At 43.1% G+C, this 22,801-nt stretch overlaps 1 protein-coding gene across 1 annotated transcript; it reads right to left on the bottom strand.

Moving 5' to 3' along the window:
- Nucleotides 1-6,640: 6,640 nt before the first annotated feature.
- Nucleotides 6,641-22,531, bottom strand: NOBOX (NOBOX oogenesis homeobox; the record flags this gene model as incomplete). The annotated part of the gene is made up of 8 exons (XM_082482179.1): nt 6,641-6,990; nt 8,794-9,179; nt 9,729-9,999; nt 16,797-16,930; nt 17,855-17,973; nt 18,537-18,643; nt 19,057-19,749; nt 22,486-22,531. 8 exons carry the CDS (start codon nt 22,529-22,531, stop codon nt 6,641-6,643), a joined length of 2,106 nt encoding a protein of 701 aa, XP_082338305.1.
- Between the last annotated feature and the right edge of the window lie 270 nt (nt 22,532-22,801).

Raw genomic sequence — 22,801 nt, 5'->3', positions numbered from 1 at the left:
TTCCCCAAAAGGCTGGGTTGAGGAGAAGCAGATATGTGATTCCCCTGTTAAGGTAAATAAATCTTTTGTGGTTGGGGCTGGGCTGGCCACTAAAAGGATCAAAAAATGCTCTCTTTAACTTCTTTCCCCTTCAGAGAAGGGACAGGGTCTCCCTTCAGAGGAGAGGACAGAAAATGAGAGAGAGAGACTTATGAGGTGAAAAGAAACTAAACTACTTTAATGTAATATTAATAATAAAATAATAAAAAGAAGAAATAATAATATTACTAAGAAAATAGTGAAAAATATACAAAACCAATATCGAGCTCCCAGGATAATGATCATGTCACCGGCTGGCACTGGGAAAGTCCCAGAATGGACTCAATGATGGATGGGAACTGGATTCAAGAACTGGATTCAGGAACACACAGATCAGGATCAAAGGCAGACGAACAGACGGAGTCCTCCTTGAATGTCGGCCACTGAAGAAAGAGGGCTGACCCTTTGATCCCTCAGCTTTTATACTGAGCATGAGGCAGATGGGATGGAATACCCTGTTGGTCAGTTTGGGGTCACCTGTCCTGTCCGCTCCTCCCCGCAGCTGTGACCCCCCTTTTCTGCTTCCAACCCTCCAACGGGGCATGTAACAAAGTTATCTGGCCTTGGGTGTTACAGCAATAAGTATAAGCAGGAGCCTTTCTGCATACCATTCCTTGGTATTCACTATAGACTTCAGACCTTACCACTGTCTGAAGAATATGTCAATAATTTCAGAGAGTTAGAAGAGGCTTAACTGAAAAGTAGAATTACTGAGAAGAAAATTGGTTCTGTTTTACCTCAAAACAGAACAGGAGGAAAACACCTTCCCATAGAAGAAAGGGATACTGGTTCTCCTCCCCTAAAACTACATGGAGGCTTCCACCCTAGCCCCTCCCTTGCAGCAGGGAGCACTGGAGGAGCTGGTGCCCCTCCCTGTCCCAGGGCCAGAAGGCAAGGTGGACCCCAGAGGTACACTTTGCAGGTAAAATGGGCTGCAGCTTTCTCCCTTTTTCACGTTTTGCTCAAAATTCCTGAAAAGAAACCAAAGGAGGAACTTCACCCCCTTGTTCTAGGTGCTATAAAAAATATATAGCAAGCACAGAGGGCACAAGAAGTGTGCCGGGAGGGTGGCATATATGCCTGTATATAACCGGAACCTTTAAGCTCCTGGCTATTTACAGCTGCCTTGCTGGAAAAACCAAACAGTTTTCTGCAGCTCGTTTCTCCAGCAACAATCCTTAGCAGGCTGCTATCACAACCTCAGGCTCTGTGAAGCTGTTGGCTTAATGTTCAAGATTTGCCAAACGTTGTCTGATGGGATCACCCAGATGTAGGCACGTGGGACGCACAAAAAGAGTAAGCAACATGTCCTGGAGGCCCTCAGTGTTGGTTTTGATGACTTACGCTGCACATCTTACTCTGTGCAGTCTCATCTGGCAGATTCATTATCAGTTCTGAAGGTATGATTATCATTAAGCCAAATGAGGTATCACAGGTGTTTCCGTGCTTGTCAGCATTTAGCTATGAAGATGCATGGCACTGCCAGATAATGGATTTGGTTTGGGTTTGGTTTTTTTTTAAATGTATTTTCTTGTGCTTAGCACAGCAGCATGAAGAAAAATCAATACATACTATTCAGCAATAGATTATTTTCTCATGCTATTTGTAGCAATCTTTAGAATAAGCAATGCAAAAAATACCTTGTGAATTTCAGCTGCTAAACTGAATAAACGTTGATACTTTCTAATGTATCCCACTTTACAGAAACTAAGAAATCTGTAAGAAAAAAATTCTCTTTTTTACCAAAATAGAGGAGTTAGTTTATGAGGTTTTATGTGCTCTCACTGCATAAAACAGGAGTTGTTTGCAGAACATAATGTCTACTTGCTGGCTAAGGCACATAGGGAAAGGCTAATATGCCAAATTTACCTGTTTATACATCAGCTATTTAGAAGTAGCAGAAGGTTAACAATCTAATTATGTTAAAATATGCAATATAGAGGACAGATATGCCTGTGTGAGTGAATGTGTGTGTGCGTGTGTGTACTGTTCAGCTGAGCAGCCATACTTTGTGTAACTGGACAAGACCTTCCTTCTGTGGAATCGTGCCTGTGACAACATCCTGGCTCTCATTTCCAGTCTTACAACAATGGTACTGAATTAGTCCAATACAAATTGGATGACTTGGCTTTCCACCTCGTAGAATCTCTTCATTAATTAGGAAAAAAAACATACTAATACTTGATTACACACATGGCTATATCCATTCCCACCAAGTCTGACTTGCTTCGAAATTCTGACCACTTGGCTTGGCACTTACAGTTAAAATTACAATACAGAAGCAAGACAATTCTTCACTTCAAGAGAGGAGATGCCACAGTCAGAAAGCCATGGCATTTTGAATTTTGACCCTGCCACCCTAGCAAAGCAAGCCTCTTGAGACTGAACATGCAAAGGACATACCTAATAAAAGCACACGGGCCTAAACCCAAAGTGTCTGTGCAACCTAATTTGGACAGGCTGGACCGATGGGCCGAGGCCAATGGTATGAGGTTCAACAAGGCCAAGTGCCGGGTCCCACTCTTGGATCACAACAACCCCATGCAGTGCTACAGGCTTGGGGAAGAGTGGCTGGAAAGCTGCCTGGCAGAAAAGGACCTGGGGGTGTTGGTTGACAGCCGGCTGAACGTGAGCCAGCAGTGTGCCCAGGTGGCCAAGGTGGCCAGCAGCATCCTGGCCTGTATCAGAAATCGTGTGGGCGGCAGGACTAGGGGAGTGATTGTCCTCCTGTACTCAGCACTGGTGAGGCCACATCTTGAGTACTGCATTCAGTTTTGGGCCCCTCACTACAAGAAAGTTATTGCGGTTCTGGAGCGTGTCCAAAGAAGGGCAATGAAGCTAGCTGGTGAAGGATCTCGAGAACAAGTCTTATGAGGAGCGGCTGAGGGAACTGGGGTTGTTTAGCCTGGAGAAAAGGAGGCTGAGAGGAGACCTTATTGGTCTCTACAATTACCTGAAAGTAGGTTGTAGTGAGGTGGGGGTTGGTTGTCTTCTCCCAAGTAACAAGCAATAGGACAAGAAGAAATGGCCTCAAGTTGCGCTAGGGGAGGTTTAGATTGGATATTATGAAAAATTTCTTCACAGAAAGGGTTATCAAACATTGTAACAGGCTGCCCAGGGAAGCGGTTCAGTGACCATCCCTGGAAGTATTTAAAAGATGTGTAGATGTGTCACTTAAGGTCATGGTTTAGTGTTAACTTGGCAGTGGTAGGTTAACAGTCAGACTTGATGATCTTAAGGTCTCTTCCAACCATAACGAGTCTCTGACTCTAATTTTACTAAAAGTAAGTGGCAGCAAGGAAAATAGCACAATGAGACTAAGGAGCGATGAGATTCCAAGATATCGGTGCACCGTGCATTGCAGGTATAACAGACGGGCTCACAGAGTTATCTAAGACTCCTCATCTTGGTGGGTGGCCTGGCACGTAGTCAGGGGCTGTCGCTGCTTCTGCCAGTAGCAGCACCCGGCAAAAAAATCATCTGGGTACCTGTGGAGTAGATTGACCTTCATTTAGCTCCAGCAAAGTCACTGGAATCACAAAAGGGATGAATCTGGCCATCCGTGTACTCCTAAGTACCCACCCTTTCCTCCAGCTGTTAACAGCAATCTGAAAGAAACCTCAATTCAAAACTTCAAGCCCAATTGAACCTGGCAAATTTAAGGTACAAGCATGGAAAGGAATCAAAGCATTCCCAAAGAAGCCTGCGTTTCATCCAAAAGCTTGAACGCAAAAGATTTTCCATTTCAAAAATTTGACTGTGCTCATTCAGTCTCCGAAATTTTTGAGATTGTATCACATAGCACTTTGTGATCCTGAATGTCCAAATGACATTTTTATGGGAAGTGTCATGGGTAGAATATGCAAGCTGGCTGCATGACTGTGCCACCAAACAACATCCAAAACACGTATTTCTGAAAAAAAAAAGTTTCTCAACAAAAGACCCTGAATTCTTTTTTTCTTGTCTCTAAGAGAAGGGGCAGGTAGGAGCAGACAAGCTGTGATGCTGTTGTTTTTGTCCTTTTTATCTCCTGGAAGGGTTGTTTTTGGATCCAGGCAAGATTCCTAGCCAGCCCTAGCTATGAAGAATTCTGCCGTCACCACCACTAACAGTTTTCAGAATGCACTTGTAATTGCAATGAAAACTCCTATTCACACCACTTGGAAATATTGGTTTAGGCTGTTCAGCTGTGGCTGAGCGAAACAAGTGTGAACTAATGCACATTCCCCGCCAGTTCTCAGCCCGTTGCAGACAGCAATAAACTTTTGCTCTAGGAAATGAACATTCCAGAATCTCTATACAAATCTGTAGATTCATGATATAAATCTGTCCCTGACTATTCTGCTTAGTCTTCAGCAGTCTTCAGTCACTGCCAGACATAAAACTGTTTTACAAGACACAGGAGAAAGAAAAAGGAGAGCAACAGCAGCATTCAACTCCTTCCAGACACTCTTTATGAACAGGCTATGGAGAAATTGAAAGAAACAACCCGACAACAGTTAATTTTACAAGGTACACGAGGGGCGCCCAGATCACTGTTAAATATCAAAATTATTCAGGCCTTGCCCCTGTCCAAAAGACAGTGGAAAGACTCGGGGTTAAACACAGAAAATATCAAAGGAAATGCACTTCCAGTTTCCTACAACACAATGGTCTTTCCTCACAAGGACACGGCGAGAGCCTGACATACTTTTTAGCCACTCATATTCTATATTCCACACATTCAGGTGGTTAAAGCTCATTTGGAAACCACGGTTTGTAGAGGACTGCAGCCATTTGCTTATGTACCAGAATAAGCAATCTCTTCACTTGGGTCCTCTGCTACTGCAGCTGACAACTGATTTCGGAGACCTATTTTATCTATTTCCCAGGCTGACAGTCCCAGGCAAAGCAGAACCCAAGACTATCAAGCCAAGATTGTTTGCTCAATTAAACTGCTCCTGCTAACACTGCAGCGTGATATTCCCACAGTAAGATTTGAGGAATGCAAGAGAAAAGAACGTTACGAAACATCCTGTCAGATTAAACTGCAACACATCCTAACAGGAAGCAGGTGTAAATGCAAAGAATACGCATGTAAACCGTCCACGGTTCCTGTTAACTGAAAAAGACAGTAGAGAGTTTAACCCCTTTAGAAAGAACTGAGCCACCTCAGCAATAAACTGCTGGGTCAGTCCCAGAAATGACAACCAAGTATCTCAAGAAAGTGGTACCACCACATATTTAAATTATCAACTACTTCGTAAAAAATTTTGAACAATACAATCCTCAGGCATTCAAACCCACGTACAATTCAAATAGGATGCTACACCAATTAATATCTAACGAGATCTGGTTACACTGCTGGCATTGATAGTTACAGTTTTGATGCCATATATTGGTATGGTTTTATAGTGAAATTTATTGTTTTTTAAAAAGTAATTCAAGGCTAGCAAACACCAAGCCAATGGTGGACTTCCCATGACACTTCTTGCACTATATCTGGAGTCCCTAAAATTAGGTGTAGTTTCTGGAGTTCCTCCCCGTTTTGCACATGTCTTATTCTTCCTGGGCTCTCTTCCCACATATTCCAGGATACCCGCCATACCTTCTGACTCTTGCATGATCTGGAATTTCCACCTACCTATGGGACTCTGGTGCCTGTATCAGCTCTTTCCTGTCTGTGAGCTCCTCAAGATTAGAATTCATTAAGAAGAATAAAGTCAGGAGATTTGCAAAGAACAGAGACCAGAAGCTTTTATTGATTGAAATTTCCCTGCTTCTTTCCTCAGCAGGAATATAATCATGGCAGCAAAAAAAAAAAAAAAAAACCAAAACCAAAACAAACCAACACCACAACAAAAAAGAAATAAAATAGTGCTTCTGTTGCAAATATTACTATTCTTGTCTCTCTTTTTGTCTCTTCTTATTTTGCAGAGTTTAAAACGGTGACATTTCCTCTTCCTTTGTTTCTTTCTCAGAGTGCAGCATCAGTTATTAGTTTCTCCATTAATATCTGAAGAAAAAAACAGATTCATGAGAAAAATGTGATCTTACATGATACAGAACAACTTGAATTTTTTCAAATGTTTTGTATTTCAAAATTAGACACACACCCCAAACAATATTTAAGGCATATGAGACCTTTCAACAAATGCAGACTAAGGTAATTTTGTTTCCAAAATAAAAGACTGAAAATGGAAATCCAAACAGAAAGCCCTCCCTTCCCGTTCCTCTCTTCTTGCTCAAGAACTTCTGCCTTGAAGAGAGGCATATATGCGTCTGGAAATCTTAGATATAATCAGTCCTATGTAGCCATTCAGCTCACAATAGATGAAATCTGACAGAGAACAGAACTTTGCCATCTATTTTACTGTCCTGTAAGTCCCCATTTCTAAAAATGGATGAATCTAAGAACTAGATAGATATAGGATAACTGGACCTGTCTTGGACAGCAACCCAGAAAAAAAAAAAGTTCCATTCCCATTCATGCCACAGTTTTGATTCTGCATTCAGAGGAGCTACTTCTGTCTTGGAACTCTCTCCTTATCTCCCCCTTCTCCAAAAGAAATCAGCTGGCCTTTCAGTTACCAACAATAGGATCTCCTTTCTTGCTGCTACTCTCTATTTCCTCTCTTTCAGCAAGCGATGTTAGCTCTGGCTCTGTTTGGTGGTGCTGGTGTGAACTCTGATTTGGTGGTGTCCTTTCCTTTTGTTTTCCAGTACGTGGCATGGATCCCAGTGTTGTTCCATTGCGCACTTGAAAATATGGAGAGGAGGGCAGGCAAGGTGGCCGAGTGTAGGAAATCTGCCCTGTGAAGTACTGTCCTCCTGCTGTGCTAGAAAGTGGCATTCGTGAGCACAAATGATTCGAGAACGGAGCTCCCTGCATGTACAAATCATTCCAAGGGACAGCTTGATAGGCAGTGGTGCCTGTGGAAGAAAAAGCAAGCAAGAAAAGACAGAATAATGAAAATAAGGAAAGGAAGATTAAAACCATGTATATGTAAAAATGTGTATGTTGTGCTTAAGAGAGCACGCTCAGTCCAAATACAGTATTACAGTTACACCTTAATGGTGACTGCAATAGAGCAGACATCACACACAGATGATGGTTAACTTTGTTGTTTACACTGCAGCGTATTTATCCAGAACATAGTTGCTATAAAACTTCAGAAGTTCATAGAATTGTTATAATCTAAAAAACATGGTGTTACTTCAGCACAGATCCTGAGTGTATGTAATGATATCAGAGACACACACCCTCCCAATTTTTTTCCTCCACTCCTATTTTCCAAGTTAGCTCTACAAAGCATAAGCTGGATGCTTAATCTTCACTTTCCTTTATTAAAGCTTCAATCCAGGAAGCAGGACTGTTTTTTAATTAATATCTATAATTCAACTAAACTGCTCACTTACTTACATGCTGAAGTAAGAATTATGGGTGTATCTACACTGACAGATTGGTTCCCTCCCCATTGCACTTCTGGAAGCCCAGGCCCTGGCTGTCCACAGTGCGTAACAGCCATAGGATCCCTTCCTTGAACACAAGTATGGAGTAAGAGACCATCAAATCTGCCTCTGTTCCTTCAACAGTCCTATAACTTTATCAGTCCTAACAAGGCGTGCACCTTTACACATGCTTTTATGCTTGCACGACATGCCCCAAGGCATGCAACGCACACTTCTGGCATCACGCTATAAAAACATTAATTTGGTGCGCTGGGACACAGCCCTCTTATTACTTCTGGCACTTCAAACTGAAAAGCCACAGAAAATAATAATTATGCTTTGCAACCAGAGAGGAGAACCAGGCCAAGTGAGCTGATAACACAGGTGCTGCCAACCTATTCTGGAGAATGTTAGCCATGAACAGTGTGAACATGAGCCAGCTTGCACCTATCAGCCTGTGAGTCAGACTTCTCTCCCTGACAAGGTCCACAAAAATGGTACAAAACCAGGAGCAGCATCTGTGGTCTGAAAACCCTATTCTCTTAGTAATAAGAACAGAGATGTAATTTTTTAGACTGTGAGCTTAATTCAACAAGCCTGAGAGTCCAAAAAAACCCCAAATAAACTGCAATAGTTTATCTTTTGGTTGTACTTGGGCTTGAACAACTTCAAAATACAAATCCTTGACACAAAACAAGGAGACTGACAATGCCATTTTTAGAAAATTATGCTCAAGTGCTTTAATCTAAGTGGTACTGCAAATTCACGTCAGAGGAAGGAACAGAAAGAAGCTATATCCATACTCTGTTGGCCTCTGACTCTCTTCTTTTGCACTACCCTAAGATACATAACATTCTTTCAAAGTGGTTTCTGCAAAAGCTCAGCCATGTTAGAAGCCTGCCTGTTTTTCTTGCTGTCTCCAACTATTCCATTTGCTGTGGCTCCTTTTTCACTTTGCACCCCTGACCCCCACCCACATACACCGAAGGCATGTTAGTTTGCACAACAGTACGCTCCTGAAAAGTTAGCTCTCCATTCCAGACAAAACCATTGCACTACCTGACATATTCACATTGCAAGACTCTCTGCAACATGCAGCCTATGTAGTAACTTTCGATTCAAATTAATGGGTCACTCAGCACTTTAAAAAAAGGCATACAAGGAAGTTAAAAAAAAAAAAAAAAAAAAAAAGATGGGCAGCATATATGTGCACATTCCTTCTTTCTGTCAGTTATCAGTAAAACCACTGCTCATCCTGAACATTTCAGGGTATTGTTCAGTTACTCCAGAGGAGTAGGATGCCAAAAGATTTCAGAAATTTACCTGAGTTTCCACTTGGCTGCTGTAACGAGAGCTGTCCCCCCATGTGGTTTTGTCCGTAGCCTTGTGTGGCTCCTGCTGCCCCACAGGTTACAACTCCACTGTTGCCAGGTAAGGAAAGGAAAGCTGTATGGGACTCAGCGGGTGGTGCAGGAGTGAGGCTAACACCGGAGAGCAAATTGCTGGCCAGGTGACCTGGCAGATGGTGGAACTGGGAGAGCTGATGCTGCTGAGGATATTGGGGCAGCTGGTAAATTCCACCCTGGTTGCTGTACTGACAGTATGTGGTCTCTACGTTGCCTGCCAACTCCAGCTGCTCATGGTAATTACAGGAAACTGGTGAACTCAAACTGCAGAGAGCAAGGAGAGAAGCAATTCAGAGATTAAACTAGGGTCAACAGCTACAGCACCTGTACAATAAGCAATCGTTACATCTTCCCCTTGACAGCCACTCCAACCCTGATCTGACTCCAACCCTTCCTCCCAAATGTCAGTCACAGGACAAGGCCAACAGAAACCACTTGAGCCAAGTGCTTTCACAGCAGATTTCTTTAACAATGCGCACTAGCGGGGATTACCTTTCCTTCAGTTCTTCCCACTCTCCAAAGCACACCCACCCTCTCTCAAGGATTCTGAACCTCACTTTCACATGACAGGCATGCAATTCTGAAAGCACTCTGATTAAAGGTATCACTTTTCTGAGAGCAGGTGCCCTGTCCTACTATGCACATTATACCCTTTTTCACACTCTATTTAAAGGACATTCTTACTCCCACATCTAACTTCCCATTTATGCTCCCACCTATTTCCTTGTCCCATGTCCCACCTTCAACCTCCCAAGGCTTCTCCCAGGATTCACTTTTTTCATCTCCCTCAAAGACAATCACATCTGTTCCTACCCTTGATTCTGGATGCAGTAAGTGAAGGCCTCCCTGGAGCCATTTTCCTGACTGGACAAGCTGCATTCACTGTTGGGAGTGTCCAGCAGCAAGGGAACAATACAACTTTGGGGGCTGAAGGGCAGGCTGAGAGGTAGGCTGGCCCTGCGGATGGGTGGAGGGCTGGGAAGACTAGGGAAGCACTCCTTTCTGCTGGAACTGAAGTTGAGCGGTGGTAATGCCTTTGTCTGAACCGCTTCACAAGATGCCACCATTCCTGTCACCGAAGAGACTGTGAATAAAAAGAGAGATTGTCACAGTATGTTGTCATATCAAAAATTAAAAGGAGCAAGCAGAGGGAATGACAAGAGTGGCAGAATGAAAAAGCAATATGCTGCTGAAAGTGTGGTGGTTAACTGATGGGAATAGAAGTAAACAAGTACCAGCATTGCTGCTGGGAAGCAAAAGGGAGTAGTAGCAAGCTCTCTGGAACTGAGGATGATGCTTATTGGTTAAATAAAATTACCTTCATGATTTCAGTCTCTGCATACTGGATTTATTCAGCTCTCAAGAAGGCAGCCAAATGAAGCAAAGTACATCCTGGAAAAAAGCCAGGAACAATCCCCCAGCCATCTTCCATCTCTACCGTCCTCTGGGAAGAGTGTACTGCACAGATTACCCTTTTGAAAAATTTAACTGTGGCTTGAAAGAAACAAAAACATGCCTGTAGAGATCTGCTGTCTAGGCCATTTTTCAACCAAATTTTCACTCCTGGTTTGGCCTCTGATGAATCATGACCAAAAAAAAAAAAAAAATGCAGGTATGTCAGCTGAAGGGTCTTGGGAAAAAGATGCTGGGAGATGGAAAAGGAAACCAACACCATTTGGTTGCTAGAATCTTGTTTGGTGACCTGTCTCCTCAGTCACTGCTGGAAAAGGAGAGAGGAACAGTTTCCTACAGAACAAACTCTGTGGAAAGAGGACAATATAGGAAATTGAAAGGTCAGAATCATGTATTCTGATGGTCCAGAGTAGCAAGTATACACAGAAGTTCAAGAAGCTTGCATATGGTGCAACAGAACAAGATTCGCTTTTATTATGCCAAATAACAAATGTTTTCTCTCTTGAGAACTGTAACCATCAGATGCGCATGACAAAATTTGAAATGATTTTTCAAGTCCAGCTAGGCTGAACCAGCAAAAGGATGAGGCAGATATGAGAACATGTCACTGACTGTTCAGGTAAAGTTGCTCCACTCCCACACACTGTAAAGCATTCAGGGAAAGCTAGCAGTGTGGATAGTTTACAGCTGTACTTCACCATACAGGTGCAGGCATACAGAGTAACATCAAATGCATTCCACCAGGTGTGAATCAAAGGCTTTAAACATAAAAACTCAACATAAAGCTGCCACAGCAAGCATGAGTTATGTTTAGAGAATTTTGGTTTGCATGCCCAGAGAGCTGATAAGGAGATTCCATTTCAACACCTTGCAGCACCATTTCTCAGATTCCCCAGTATGCTGTGCAATTCTGCCTATCTTATTGCATCTTCCCACATTCAATTTTTTTTTCAGCCTCTGCAACTATGGAAAGAGGGAGTCCTGACATTTCAATGAAAACTTGAATAGCCCAGATTTGGGGCTCATTTACAAAACTAGAGCAAAATCTAGGATGGCATCTCTAAAGCATTCGCATGCCCAGGCAATTCTCAGTGGTTTATTTTTTTCTATTTGAACATACTACTTTTACGTGTCGGGCAGCATCTATGATGTATCTGTAACGTTCCTGTTTTTTGACACAGCACAGATCTAGTCCCACATAACAAGGCACTAATCAAGACAATATTCACAGAATCACGGAATGGTCAGGGTTGGAAGGGACCTCTGGAGATCATCTAGTCCAACCCCCCTGCCAGAGCAGGGTCACCTACAGCAGTTGCACAGGTTGGCATCCAGGCGGGTTTTGAACGTCTCCAAAGTCGGAGGCTCCACCACCTCTCTGGGCAGCCTGTTCCAGTGCCCTGCCACCCTCACAGTAAAGAAGTTCCTCCTCATGTTAAGATGGAACTTCCTATGTTCAAGTTTGTGCCCGTTACCTCTTGTCCTATCAAGGTCAAGTGAAAATGGCTTAGCCAGAAATGAAGCTGAGCATCTCTTTTGATTTTTTAAAACCTTCATTTGCACTGGTTCTCCTAACCATTCTGTCCCAGAACGTAGCAGTTCACACAAACATTATAAAGCAGCACAACTTACCTGAAAAACTCTATATCCTGATAAAGCTTCAGTTCAATAATGACAGTAGGATTAGCTATTCTGCAGATGGCCTTAGTATTGCTCAGGACGAATACAAGCAGTGTTAACAACATAGTCCAGGAAATCACTTCTAAACTCACTTTCACACCTACTAAGAATTAAGTTATGTTTTCTGAGATATTTGCAACACTTAGTGCAGATAATCTTTGTGGATGATGGTAATAAGACCCACGGCACACTTGGTCTCCAAAGAGCTGGTTCAGCCTTTTCTAAAGTTTCTTTTACTTCTCAGTCCTTTCAAAGAAAGCCACTGAATTTGTATGTTCTGAATAAAGCCACAAATGCAGTAAGCAGAAACACTTCCCAAAGAAGTAATATCTGCTAAACCTGATACTATATTTACAGAAGATTCCAGCATCTTGTTCAGTGATGAATTCTGATCACAGGCTTGAGATGATACTTACATTTTACAGTTCTGTTGCTGTTCCTGACATTGATGTAGAGATCGATATCCTCAGATGGCTTTCCAGTGAATATGGGAATCTAACAGTAGGATTTTTTGTTTACCACATCCACTATTTCTGGGGTTTCAGTCCATAAGACAACCTTGGGAATTTTTGCAGAGCAATTTAATAATCTGCAGCTTCAGATCTCTGAACCAGTCCTGGCACTACACTTGTCAACTCAAAAATGGCTATTCTAAGTTTTCAGGTACACAGCTGTCTTCCTCCTATTATAGCTGCTTCTTCAACAGCCTAGAAGAGCTGAGACACCCATTCTTTAATGCAAATAGCTTCCAACAAATGGGACAGAGTCTTAAATTAACAAAAATGGATGTGTATATTTCTGTCAGGATGACTATGATTTCAATCTTTTACCAGTCTTGAAGGAGACTGAGGCCTATTCTAGAGAGGTATCCATGAACTTACAGCAGGGCATGGATTCAACTGCGGTTTCAACTGTGAGAATATGGTTTTCAAATGTTCTAGGAAGCTGCTTTCACTGTTGTTAACAGACCAGATCACACATACAAGATTCATTACCTGAGTGACACCTATCTGCATAGGAGCCCTTCCTCTTGACATCAGTCATACATGACTTTCTTAGTCAAGCACTTATGTCAACTCCAAAAGGCCTTGGCATGAGATGCCTGCAATGACTCAGGCAGTTAACTATGCAGCTGCTTGCAGACTGCTTGGGAGGCCAGAGACCATGATTATAACTGTTTAACAAGCCCAGTGTTGGGCACAATGCAGCTCATGTAGTTTATACGCTGAGCAACCAGTCTGACCTCAGATGGTCTGCTAGCTAAGGCTGCTTTCTCAAGCATCAAATCAAGAATTCAGCAAAAGGCTCTATTACTATGAGTCTCTACGTCATATACTATCCAACCCAGTTTCTTTTAATGAAACATACCTGTGTAATTGCAGCATTTACTGGAACACTAAAAGCCATCACAAAGCTTTTCATAGATACATCCTCTTCATGAAATTATGAGAAAACACATTTTTCTTGTAAACAACATCTTGAAAGTAGACAACATATTAAACTTAGGAGCAATGGCATTCTTTATTTAATGGACTGAAAATCAGTAAACCAACTTAAGTCTCTAACTGCATTGCTTTGAGAAGTGTGTCAGTCTGATCATCTTCTGGATTTTCAGTAAGCCAGAACCTACCATATGTCTAAAAGGTATGACTCTTGCTTGCCGTGTCAGCTATATATCATCAGCTTAAAGTAGTTTATTCAAAAGCCAGAAGCCTACAAGTGAAATCATTAGAGCTTGTCATTTATTTGCCATTCTTTGACTTCATCCAATTGCTCCCAAGACCCCCATTACAATCCCACCTCTGCCACTGAATAATCGTCTTGCTATTTGCATAAGCTTAGGCTGGGCTCCTGACATGTGACCACAGCAAGACAGCCATGTGAAAAAAAATATTTCCTGTAAAACCACCAGCGAGTCAGAAAAAACTTCTCCCACAAACCAGAGGCATAGAAAGTAACTTTTCTTTCTAAAGGGCCACCTCTAAAGAAAACATAAGCCAATGTTTTAAGTCAATGAATCACAGATATATAGCCATAAGAAATCTCAGAAAAACAAGAAAAACTTCAAATAACTACAAATGTTTTTAAAAAAACCCTCCATTATTTTAAAGCAAGCAATCTCTCTAGCAAAAGTAGTAAAAAACCCAATTCTAAGGTCAAAGCAAGCTCAAGATTGAATTTTTGAAGCACAAAAGGCTCTTATGGCAAGTAGTGTGTAATATCAAAACCAAAAGCCATAACTTCCAGCAAAGTAGAATACATCTCAAATACAACTTGCTGGCACTTTTAATCAGCTTATTTGGAGAACTGAACAAAACAGTGGGACATAAAAAAAAGAACCCACAAACCAACAGACAGTCAGATCTACTGGATAGAGCAAGGCAAAACAATGGAAAAGGCAGCACTGAACACTCTCCAAAGGTGTCAGGTAACAGATCCTACCGTTCTCATGCACTTAAGTCATTTGCTTTTCCTGCTGAAAGTGGTCAAACACACTGCTACCAAGCAAAGCACCTGAATAGCCAGCCGCTCCATTAGGCCACAGTCTCTGGGTACAACTGCACCATTATGCACAGGTCACAAATTATTTTGCTGAAACTTGCCATGAGCTGTTTTCACAAGGGCAACTTCTGCTAAGCAATTGTTTTTGCCTTGTAAATTTATGACCTGTTATTCATTTGTTCCCTCTTTTACTTTGCTTCTGTTACTTTGGATTTTATCCTATCCAAGTTTTATCTCCTCCATTTTCTGAGATATTCTAATAAAGAAAACAGATGGACCCTGGATGACCCTATTTATTGGCAAGCTTTTCTTCTGAACAAGGAAGCTGAATGAATTCAAAAGTTGCATTGTCTCTGATTTTCCTTCCGTTTCATTTTCTGCTTTCATTCTTAAAGAGAAAAAGTCAGCCTATGCAATGCTAGATAACAAAAAAAAAAAAAGGAAGTTTCATTCCCCATGACTGTGTTATCCTGCATCTAGTAAGGCAAAACTCCGACTGAAGTTTTCGGTGAGATTGTGCCATGCAGATCTCTCTTCTATGAGGACTCTCCACACCTAGTAACAGTCTTTTCCCTCAGAGCAAGCACTAACTTCGGTTTCTACTCTGCCCAGGCACCAATTCTCCCATGACTTGTAGGCACATAATTTTTAAGACTTCTGCCTTCTGTCAAATTTGATGAGGGCAAATTTAGAGGGCAGGGTGAGTTTCACAGAGTGTGTGGCTCATTACACACACCATATTCCTCCCTTCCCTCAGGTTAAAAACCAATCACCAAACTTCACAGTTTGTGTGCATTAGCAAAGTATGCTTCTTTTCTGAAAAGTGATTTAGAAAAAGTACTTTTTTTAACACAGATCTGTATCTGGAAGGTATTTACCAGCCTTAGATAACACAAATAGATTTAATTACTTCTTGCCCAGCATGATTTAAAGAGATCATGCAGAATGAAGTGCATTCTCATCTTCACACATGCATAACACTGAAGATACAGGCATTTCAGACAAGCAAAGGAAACGTGTTCCATAAAAGCTAGATGTATACACAGTAAATGCAATAGGTGGCACTCAGCAGAAAGTTCAAAGGATTTGAGGACTACAAACACAGTTATCTCTATCGCTCATTTTCTCACATACGCAGTCCACTCTTAGGGCCATTCACTTGCCCCTTTTCTTCCTCACACGTTGTACAAATAATTTTGATAGGAAAGAAATGTCCCATCTGAAAGACTGCTTGTGTTTCCCACATGAAGAACTGCATCCCAGTGTACAGATTCCCCAGAATGAAATTGCTCAATACAGACAGATGACAAGATAACATCTCTGAATTAAACTTTTTATCTCTAACAGACATTACACTGGGAAGAAGGAAAACACGAACAGTACCACATGTCAGCTCATCTACTGCTTGGAATATCTGTCCCTAAGGAAGTGGTGAAGTCTTCATCACTTTGGAAATATTTTCAAGTTGTGCCAACTTGGAAATGTAAACATATATAGGAAACGCTTAAGGGAACATTCTTGACTCTAGGGAATGCTCTAATACTCCACACGTGAATACACAATTGAACAAATCCTCTCTCTTTGGTTGCCATCAATCTTTAAAGCCTAAATGCAGCTCAGGTACAAAACTGGTCAAATAGCACACCCCACTGACTTAAAACAACGCTGCAACAGCAATTAAGCTGTGTGCTTAAGAACTCAACTAGTCTCACTCCCTCAAGATCTTGCACAAAAAGGAAAATTGCACTCGCTGGAGAAGTTAAGGAACCTCCTTTGGAGATTTAAAGGTATGGGAGTACCTGAGGGAGGCTCTACAATCCCAATAGTTTATACAATGCACATTCTCCATGCAGCTCGCTTGACTACGGGTTGTAGTCAGAACGTTACAGTGTAAATCAGAATATGGGATGTGTGTGTCTGCCATAAAGAGCATAAAAATCAGAATAATAATTTCATCATCATTCAGAGAAGCAGTACCAGTGTCGAACAGCTATTAAGAAAGAATGCCCCGATCACATATCCTTATGAAGTCGTATTCAGAATTCCTTGCTGGCTTGTACTAGGAACGAATAAGGACTGCAAATTTGGCTCTAGTGCTAGCACGGAGGTACCACTGTGCTGGTACATAACTGGTAGATACTCAATTAGCAGAGAGCTGTTAAACCTGGTGTCACTTTTTGGACTGCTGGCATAGAGCTCTCACATGACTAAAGTGTCTGGGAGCCTGCCAGCACCACCAGCTTATGCTGCATCTATGCAAAATACTTGTGCTGATAGGGGTCTCACCTGAGGAGGAGGCAAGCGGTGCAGGATGTCCACTGAGCACGCTGGAGTAGTTCCCAGCTGTAGTGTCTACACCGAGCATGGCAGACTGGTCATGAGCAATGTCAGGCAATGGAGGCATGGGCAGAAGAGATGCCCTAGAGGTACACATAAAGGGTATGAGCATGGACCAGAGGACAAGACAAGACATTACAACAAAGTGTACGCTCTTCTAACTATCCCGCAGTGGGCAAATCCTAGGTCACTAGCAGGTGGAAAAGGAAAACACTGGCTGACTTATGAACGCAAGGAGAAACAGTGCAGCAGACATTATATCAACAATATTGGGGGAAGCAGCCCCAGGTCACTAGTTTGGAAAGGACAGGCAGCATGGACAGTGCAATGAAATCAGTCAGGCGGTCTCTAATCTTTCACTTAATTTTTCTCTTTTAATTCTGTTCTCTTCACATGAAGACTCTCACTTCAGATTCCCATAAATACCTCCCTGTGGAGACTAATTTTCTTCCCTCACTCACTCCCCCTTGAAAGACCATCTATCCTCTCATAAACTCCCTTTCCCCGCCCCGCAATAAATGTCCCCTGCTCACCTATGAAAGTTGCTAGCTTGTATTTCTTCAAAGAAACCCATGACTTTGTAAGACTGATCTAAGCAAGCAGCATTTCCATTGCCGAGTGAAAATCCATGGAAATGGAAAGCTATGGTGTGAGAACGACTGGGATAAAAGAATTCTCAAGTGCACACAAAGCACCTGGCCAACGCATTCACAGAAACTAAAAATGAAGGGGTGATTCCACAGACCTTTGTATATCATCCCTTGCTGTCTACATGACATCAGTCAAAGCAATTTCAACAGTCTTATTTCAAAACAGTGCTACAGGTTAATCAAATGCACTTTTAAGAGGGTCCCTTACAATTTGCCCAGAAATCTGACAGGCTACCAATTTCCAACTCAATGGTCAGCTCTCCATAGCTTAAATGTAAAGGGGAAATGGCAAAGGACAATATTTAATTCAGTAGGTATCTGTTGTGGAGAAATGAGAAAACAGAGTAAGTCCCTCACCCATAACCATCTGACCCAAAGGGGACTGACAGAGCTGATGATGTTGGATGTTTTTTGTTGCCTTTCACACTCAATTTCTCCGATTTCCGCCACTTTGCCCTGCGATTCTGAAACCAGACCTGATAAATGGAAAGAAAGGATGCATTCAGAGAGGAAGCCATCTACACATGGGGACACAGGCAACAACTCAGCAATGACTGCCTCCACAGATCACCAGGTGAAGCCAGAAACCTTTCTTTCAGAGAAAGGAACTTCAAGAAACCTTTTTTCCAACGAGTCTACAAGATTCACTGCAAACAGAAAGAGAAGAATAACAGCAGAAAGATACCCTCAAACACCAGTTTCCTTAGTTGCCCATGATCTTCAAGATAAAAGAGATTAACTCCAACCTCCTTAGCCTCTTTTACCTACCCATTATGCATCTCATCTTAGGAAATAGGAAGAGATGGAGTATGCAACCACAGACTCTGCTGCCATTCTGGGTGCAGTAGTTGGTTATGCAGTGTCCATCCCTGTGAGCTCTCTTCCTTCTCTTGTCACCAGTGGCAGGTACAGCCTATATCCCATTACTCATGAGCTCCTCTTTCCTTCCTACTCAAGCTCCTCCTCCCTGCCCCAGTCCCTCTCTATCAATTTTCTGCACAGAACCCACAGTCAGCACTGTTACCCACACAGGCGTTACCATAACACGCTGTGGCGTTACACCAACCACAGCAGCGATCTCCCTCCTCTTCTCATTGTCAGGGTAGTGGTCTTCCTGGAACATCTTTTCCAACTCTTCTAGCTGCTCTAGAAATTATTCATTGTTCAAAGAGAGAGAGATGGGGAGTTGGTGTAACAAAATAAAACAAAACAACCAACAGAAACAAGACAGGGGAAAACTAAACAAAAACATTTTTTTACTATAGGTAGAAATACATGAACAGCATTAAAGTTTTTATTTTTTTAAGTAAACCGCAAAAATAAACAAAAATCTTCTTCCACAGTAAACCAAAGAGCATCACTAGCAATGCTTCAAACATAAGGCACTCAGCAACTTTTATTTGAAGAAGTCTTCACACATCTAATAGTGTAGAATGCATTGCAATACCAGTTAGGGCACTTCAGCACTTCCATGCTGCGCCTTCAGTATGGTGAAGGAAACATCAGCGCCATTGGCACTACAAGCGTCACTGTCTGCCAGTGAGTTCCCCGGTATCTACCTGCACTGTAGAAGGTGCGTGACTTCTTCCTGACCGGCGGTAGAATTTCTGGATTCTCAAGCAACTCTTTTTTTCCCTTGGTCCCATCATGGCTACTTCTGAATTCCAGAACTGAAGGCACCTTGTAGGATTGCTGAGCTGCAGCATTGGCTGAAGCGCATTTGGATGATCGGCGAGTAGCTGGGCCATCCTGCCTGCAGAGGTCTCCAGGGATTCCACTAGATGCTTTCTCAGCGCACGTTCCATTTCTGTCGTTACTTTTTTTCTTCTTTGCCTCCTTTTCAATCCGATCAGAGTCATAGCTCTCATGCTGTTCATGTGACCCTGACTGACCTGTGCGCTTGGGCTCCTGTGCAAATTCAACCACAGGAAGTGGGGACACAGCCTTCACATCACTGAGGAAATTTGACAGGCGCCCATGCACTAAGGCAAGGTTGAGCTGGCTGTCAAGGGCCACTGAGTCTTGGGAAGTTGAACCAGTTGCCTGCAGGGTGCAGTATCTTCCATCTTCCTCCACTGTCTTTACAGGGCTGATTCTATCTTCTGATCCCAAGGTATCCTCAAGGTCTTGCTTTATAGCTGTGCTTTGGAATGCAGATAGCACACTGGTCCCTGTACCATGCCCACCGACAGCATCAGCATCTGCCACTAAGTGCTCTGTATTCGGTGATGTGTCCTTCTTGTCCTTGCACTCTACAAGGAAAAAATGAAAAACAACACCCACCACCACCACATGCACATTGTCTAAGCCAGATGTGCCTGTATGGCATGAGAAGAAGGGTGTGCCTGGAATGGAAGTTTCAGTTGTGGGAGAAGGAAAACACTACACAATGAAACCCAACAGAGGAAAGAACTAGAGAGTTGAAAATAGAGACTGTCACCAGGACAGAGTGCTGCTAGGAAAGCAACAGCGAAGAATGCAATATGGTCAATATGGAGATATTCAAACATCTGAGATGAGAAAAGCCTCATTTTGAGACAGAGGATGCCTGCAAAACCAACCAGCTGTAAACTACAGGAAGAATTAAGTCCAGACACAGAGAATAATGAGAAGGTTGCGTATTACAAATACAGTAGTGGGAAAACAGCACTGGGAATAACAAAGGTCTTTGGAATAAGGAACAGAACAAAAATCAATGACTTATCAAGACACTAAGTGTCACCTTATTAAAATGAGCAAAAGAAAAATAGAAGCAAAATTCTGGTCTACTGTGTCAGCAGTGATTATCTGAGAAATGACATCACTTTTTGATTTATAGAGGTTTCTGTTTCTATCATACTTAAGCTGACGAAGCACAAACCCAATTAATTGTACAAACCTCTAATAACTGCCTTGAATTAGTTTTCTGCAGCTTCAGCCACAACACTTATGAATGACAGAAGATAAGCAATGAAATAGCTAACTGAGGACAAAAATAGGTGAAGAAGTCTGATCAAGTTTAACAAAAAGCACAAACTCCACTACAATAAGAGACTGAACAGCAGAAGACAGGTCAGAAAGAACACAGTAAGAGAAATAATTAAAATAGGCAACAGAATAATAAGGAAGCATTATACTTTCCCAGCTTGCATATACATTTCCAAAAGAAGAAAATCCGCTGATGGTCTCAGAATGTGTGAGTGCTGCAACTTAAAAAAAAAAAAAGAAAAAAAAAAGTGACTACTTCTTAAGGACAGAAAGTGGATTAATAAAACCAAAACCACATATCTGCCTCTGTCTGGAAAGAGGAAAGTTTGAGCAGACTGTTGGCAGTGTTGCAGTTGTACGTGCCTACAGAGAAACATGGTTGTTTAATTTTGGAGGGAAAAGATCTAAAATAATTTAATTTCACTCTGTCTAACTTTTGATATATATTAGTGCAATGCCAAAATAAAGTACTTGCTTTCTGCCTCAATGTTTTCTTCTTAAACAATTGTTAATCAAGAAGGAACACCACACCACCAGTCAGATGGGAGAACCTTCATGGAAGTATGAGGGGATGCCAGGCTGCTTCCAAGACCTTCTAATTTGTTTTTTTACAGGATTAGGAGAACTGAATTAGTCGCAGGAGAAAGAGACAGAAGCAGGAAACTATGCAACTATAATAATCTGATCTTGTTAAGCAGCAACATTTTCCACTGCTGTTAAAGGAGATGAAATATCCTCATCAAGCGGGTCAAGAACTGAGTTAGGCAGAAGCTGGCTATGTTCTATGTAATTCCTTTTTCCACCATCCTCCTCACCGCCTCTGAGCTTGTCTTGCTTATTATGTGAAAAGGCTAGTATTTGCTCATCATCCATTCTGTTCCTCAAATCAGGAATGCCATTTTCAGCTTAGTGCTTTGATTTGAGAAGACTTTTTACTTATTTTTATGCAAACACCGGTATGTGCTTACATCACAAAATACCTTTCAAAGTCTTGTACCTTGTATCTGCAGCAAAGAGACTCACTCCTGGGAGTTTTATATCATGTACAGGAATATTCCTCCAAGAGAAAGTGAACTGGCATCTCTATTTCTAGAACATACAGCAAAGGCCTGACAACAACTTGGGACTGCCAAAGAAAAGACCTGAAATGGAAGTAAAGTTTGGAGAGAAAGATAGTATCAAATAGGGACTTATCAAACCAGTCCTTTCTCTCGTCGTTCATATGACAAGAGGCCAGACTGAACATCACTTTGTCACGCTTTCAGACAAATGTAACCTTAAGTAGAAGGGATTTTAACTGACTGGGAACATCATAAATACAGTGAGTCTGGAACACCTAAGCTGCTGAAGGTGCATGGGCAGGAAGCAAAGTCCTCTTTTTCTGTTCACAACCACCTCCTCAGCCATTTCTTGGAACAAGGTAACCACTTGCACAGTGACAGCAAGATTTTCAAGATTGTTTAGAGCATTTGGTACAAAGCAACCTGAACACAGTCACAGAGAGAAACATTAGCTTCACAGGTCCACCCACGCAAGCTCAGACAAAGAGAAGGAAAACTGGACAGTGGCTGAAGGTGCTAAGTGCCAGCAGCGGCCTAGAAACCCAGAGGCCACAGGAACCCCTCGGTGTGATGCGAAGATTAGACCGCCCGCCCCCAACCCTCACCCCAGCTTGCCAGGCCCTTTTACAAGCCAGGTGACACGGGGGCCATGCAGGCACCGGGCCGAGCAGCTGCCTCTTGCCTCAAATCCCCAAGGCACTCCAAGCAACACGGCAGCTTCCCTTCAGGGACCTGGGCCGCCTGCCCAAGGCGACGAGGGGGGAGGCAGAGGATAATGGCTTCCAGCCCTCACCGCCACAGCCCTCAGGCGGGCCCGCCGCACAGATAACAGCCCGGAGGAGGGGACAAGGGTCGTTATCCTCCACCGGGGCTGCTCATTAGGCTCATTGCCGGGTGCCTCCCTCCCCCCCCAAGTCATTAATGAGAGCCGGCGCCCCGGCTCCGCCGCCCGGCCCTTACCCAGCCCTTCGGGCGCCCGCTCCTCCTCCGCGCCCGCCCCGTCCATGCCGGTCCGGCGGCGGCGCGTCCCGCCGCGCCGGGTTAATGCCCCGCCCGGCGGCGAGCCCTGCGCGGAGTGCGGCCGCGGGGCCTGGCTGGCTCATCAAGGCCACCTGGGCGGCCAGCGACCCTACGGGGGAGAGCGGGGCCAAGGTTACCTGACCAACCTACCTCAGGGCAGGCGGGGAGCGGCAGAGGCGGGCTCCCGCAGGTAACGGGGCCGCAGCCCCAGGAGCCCCCCCCCCCCCCCGGCCGCGGCGGCGGACGTGGGCCGGCG

This window comes from Vanellus vanellus, assembly GCF_965231255.1.
Source record: "Vanellus vanellus genome assembly, chromosome: 1".
Taxonomy (NCBI): domain Eukaryota; kingdom Metazoa; phylum Chordata; class Aves; order Charadriiformes; family Charadriidae; genus Vanellus; species Vanellus vanellus.
This window is presented reverse-complemented; position numbering and strand designations above follow the sequence as displayed.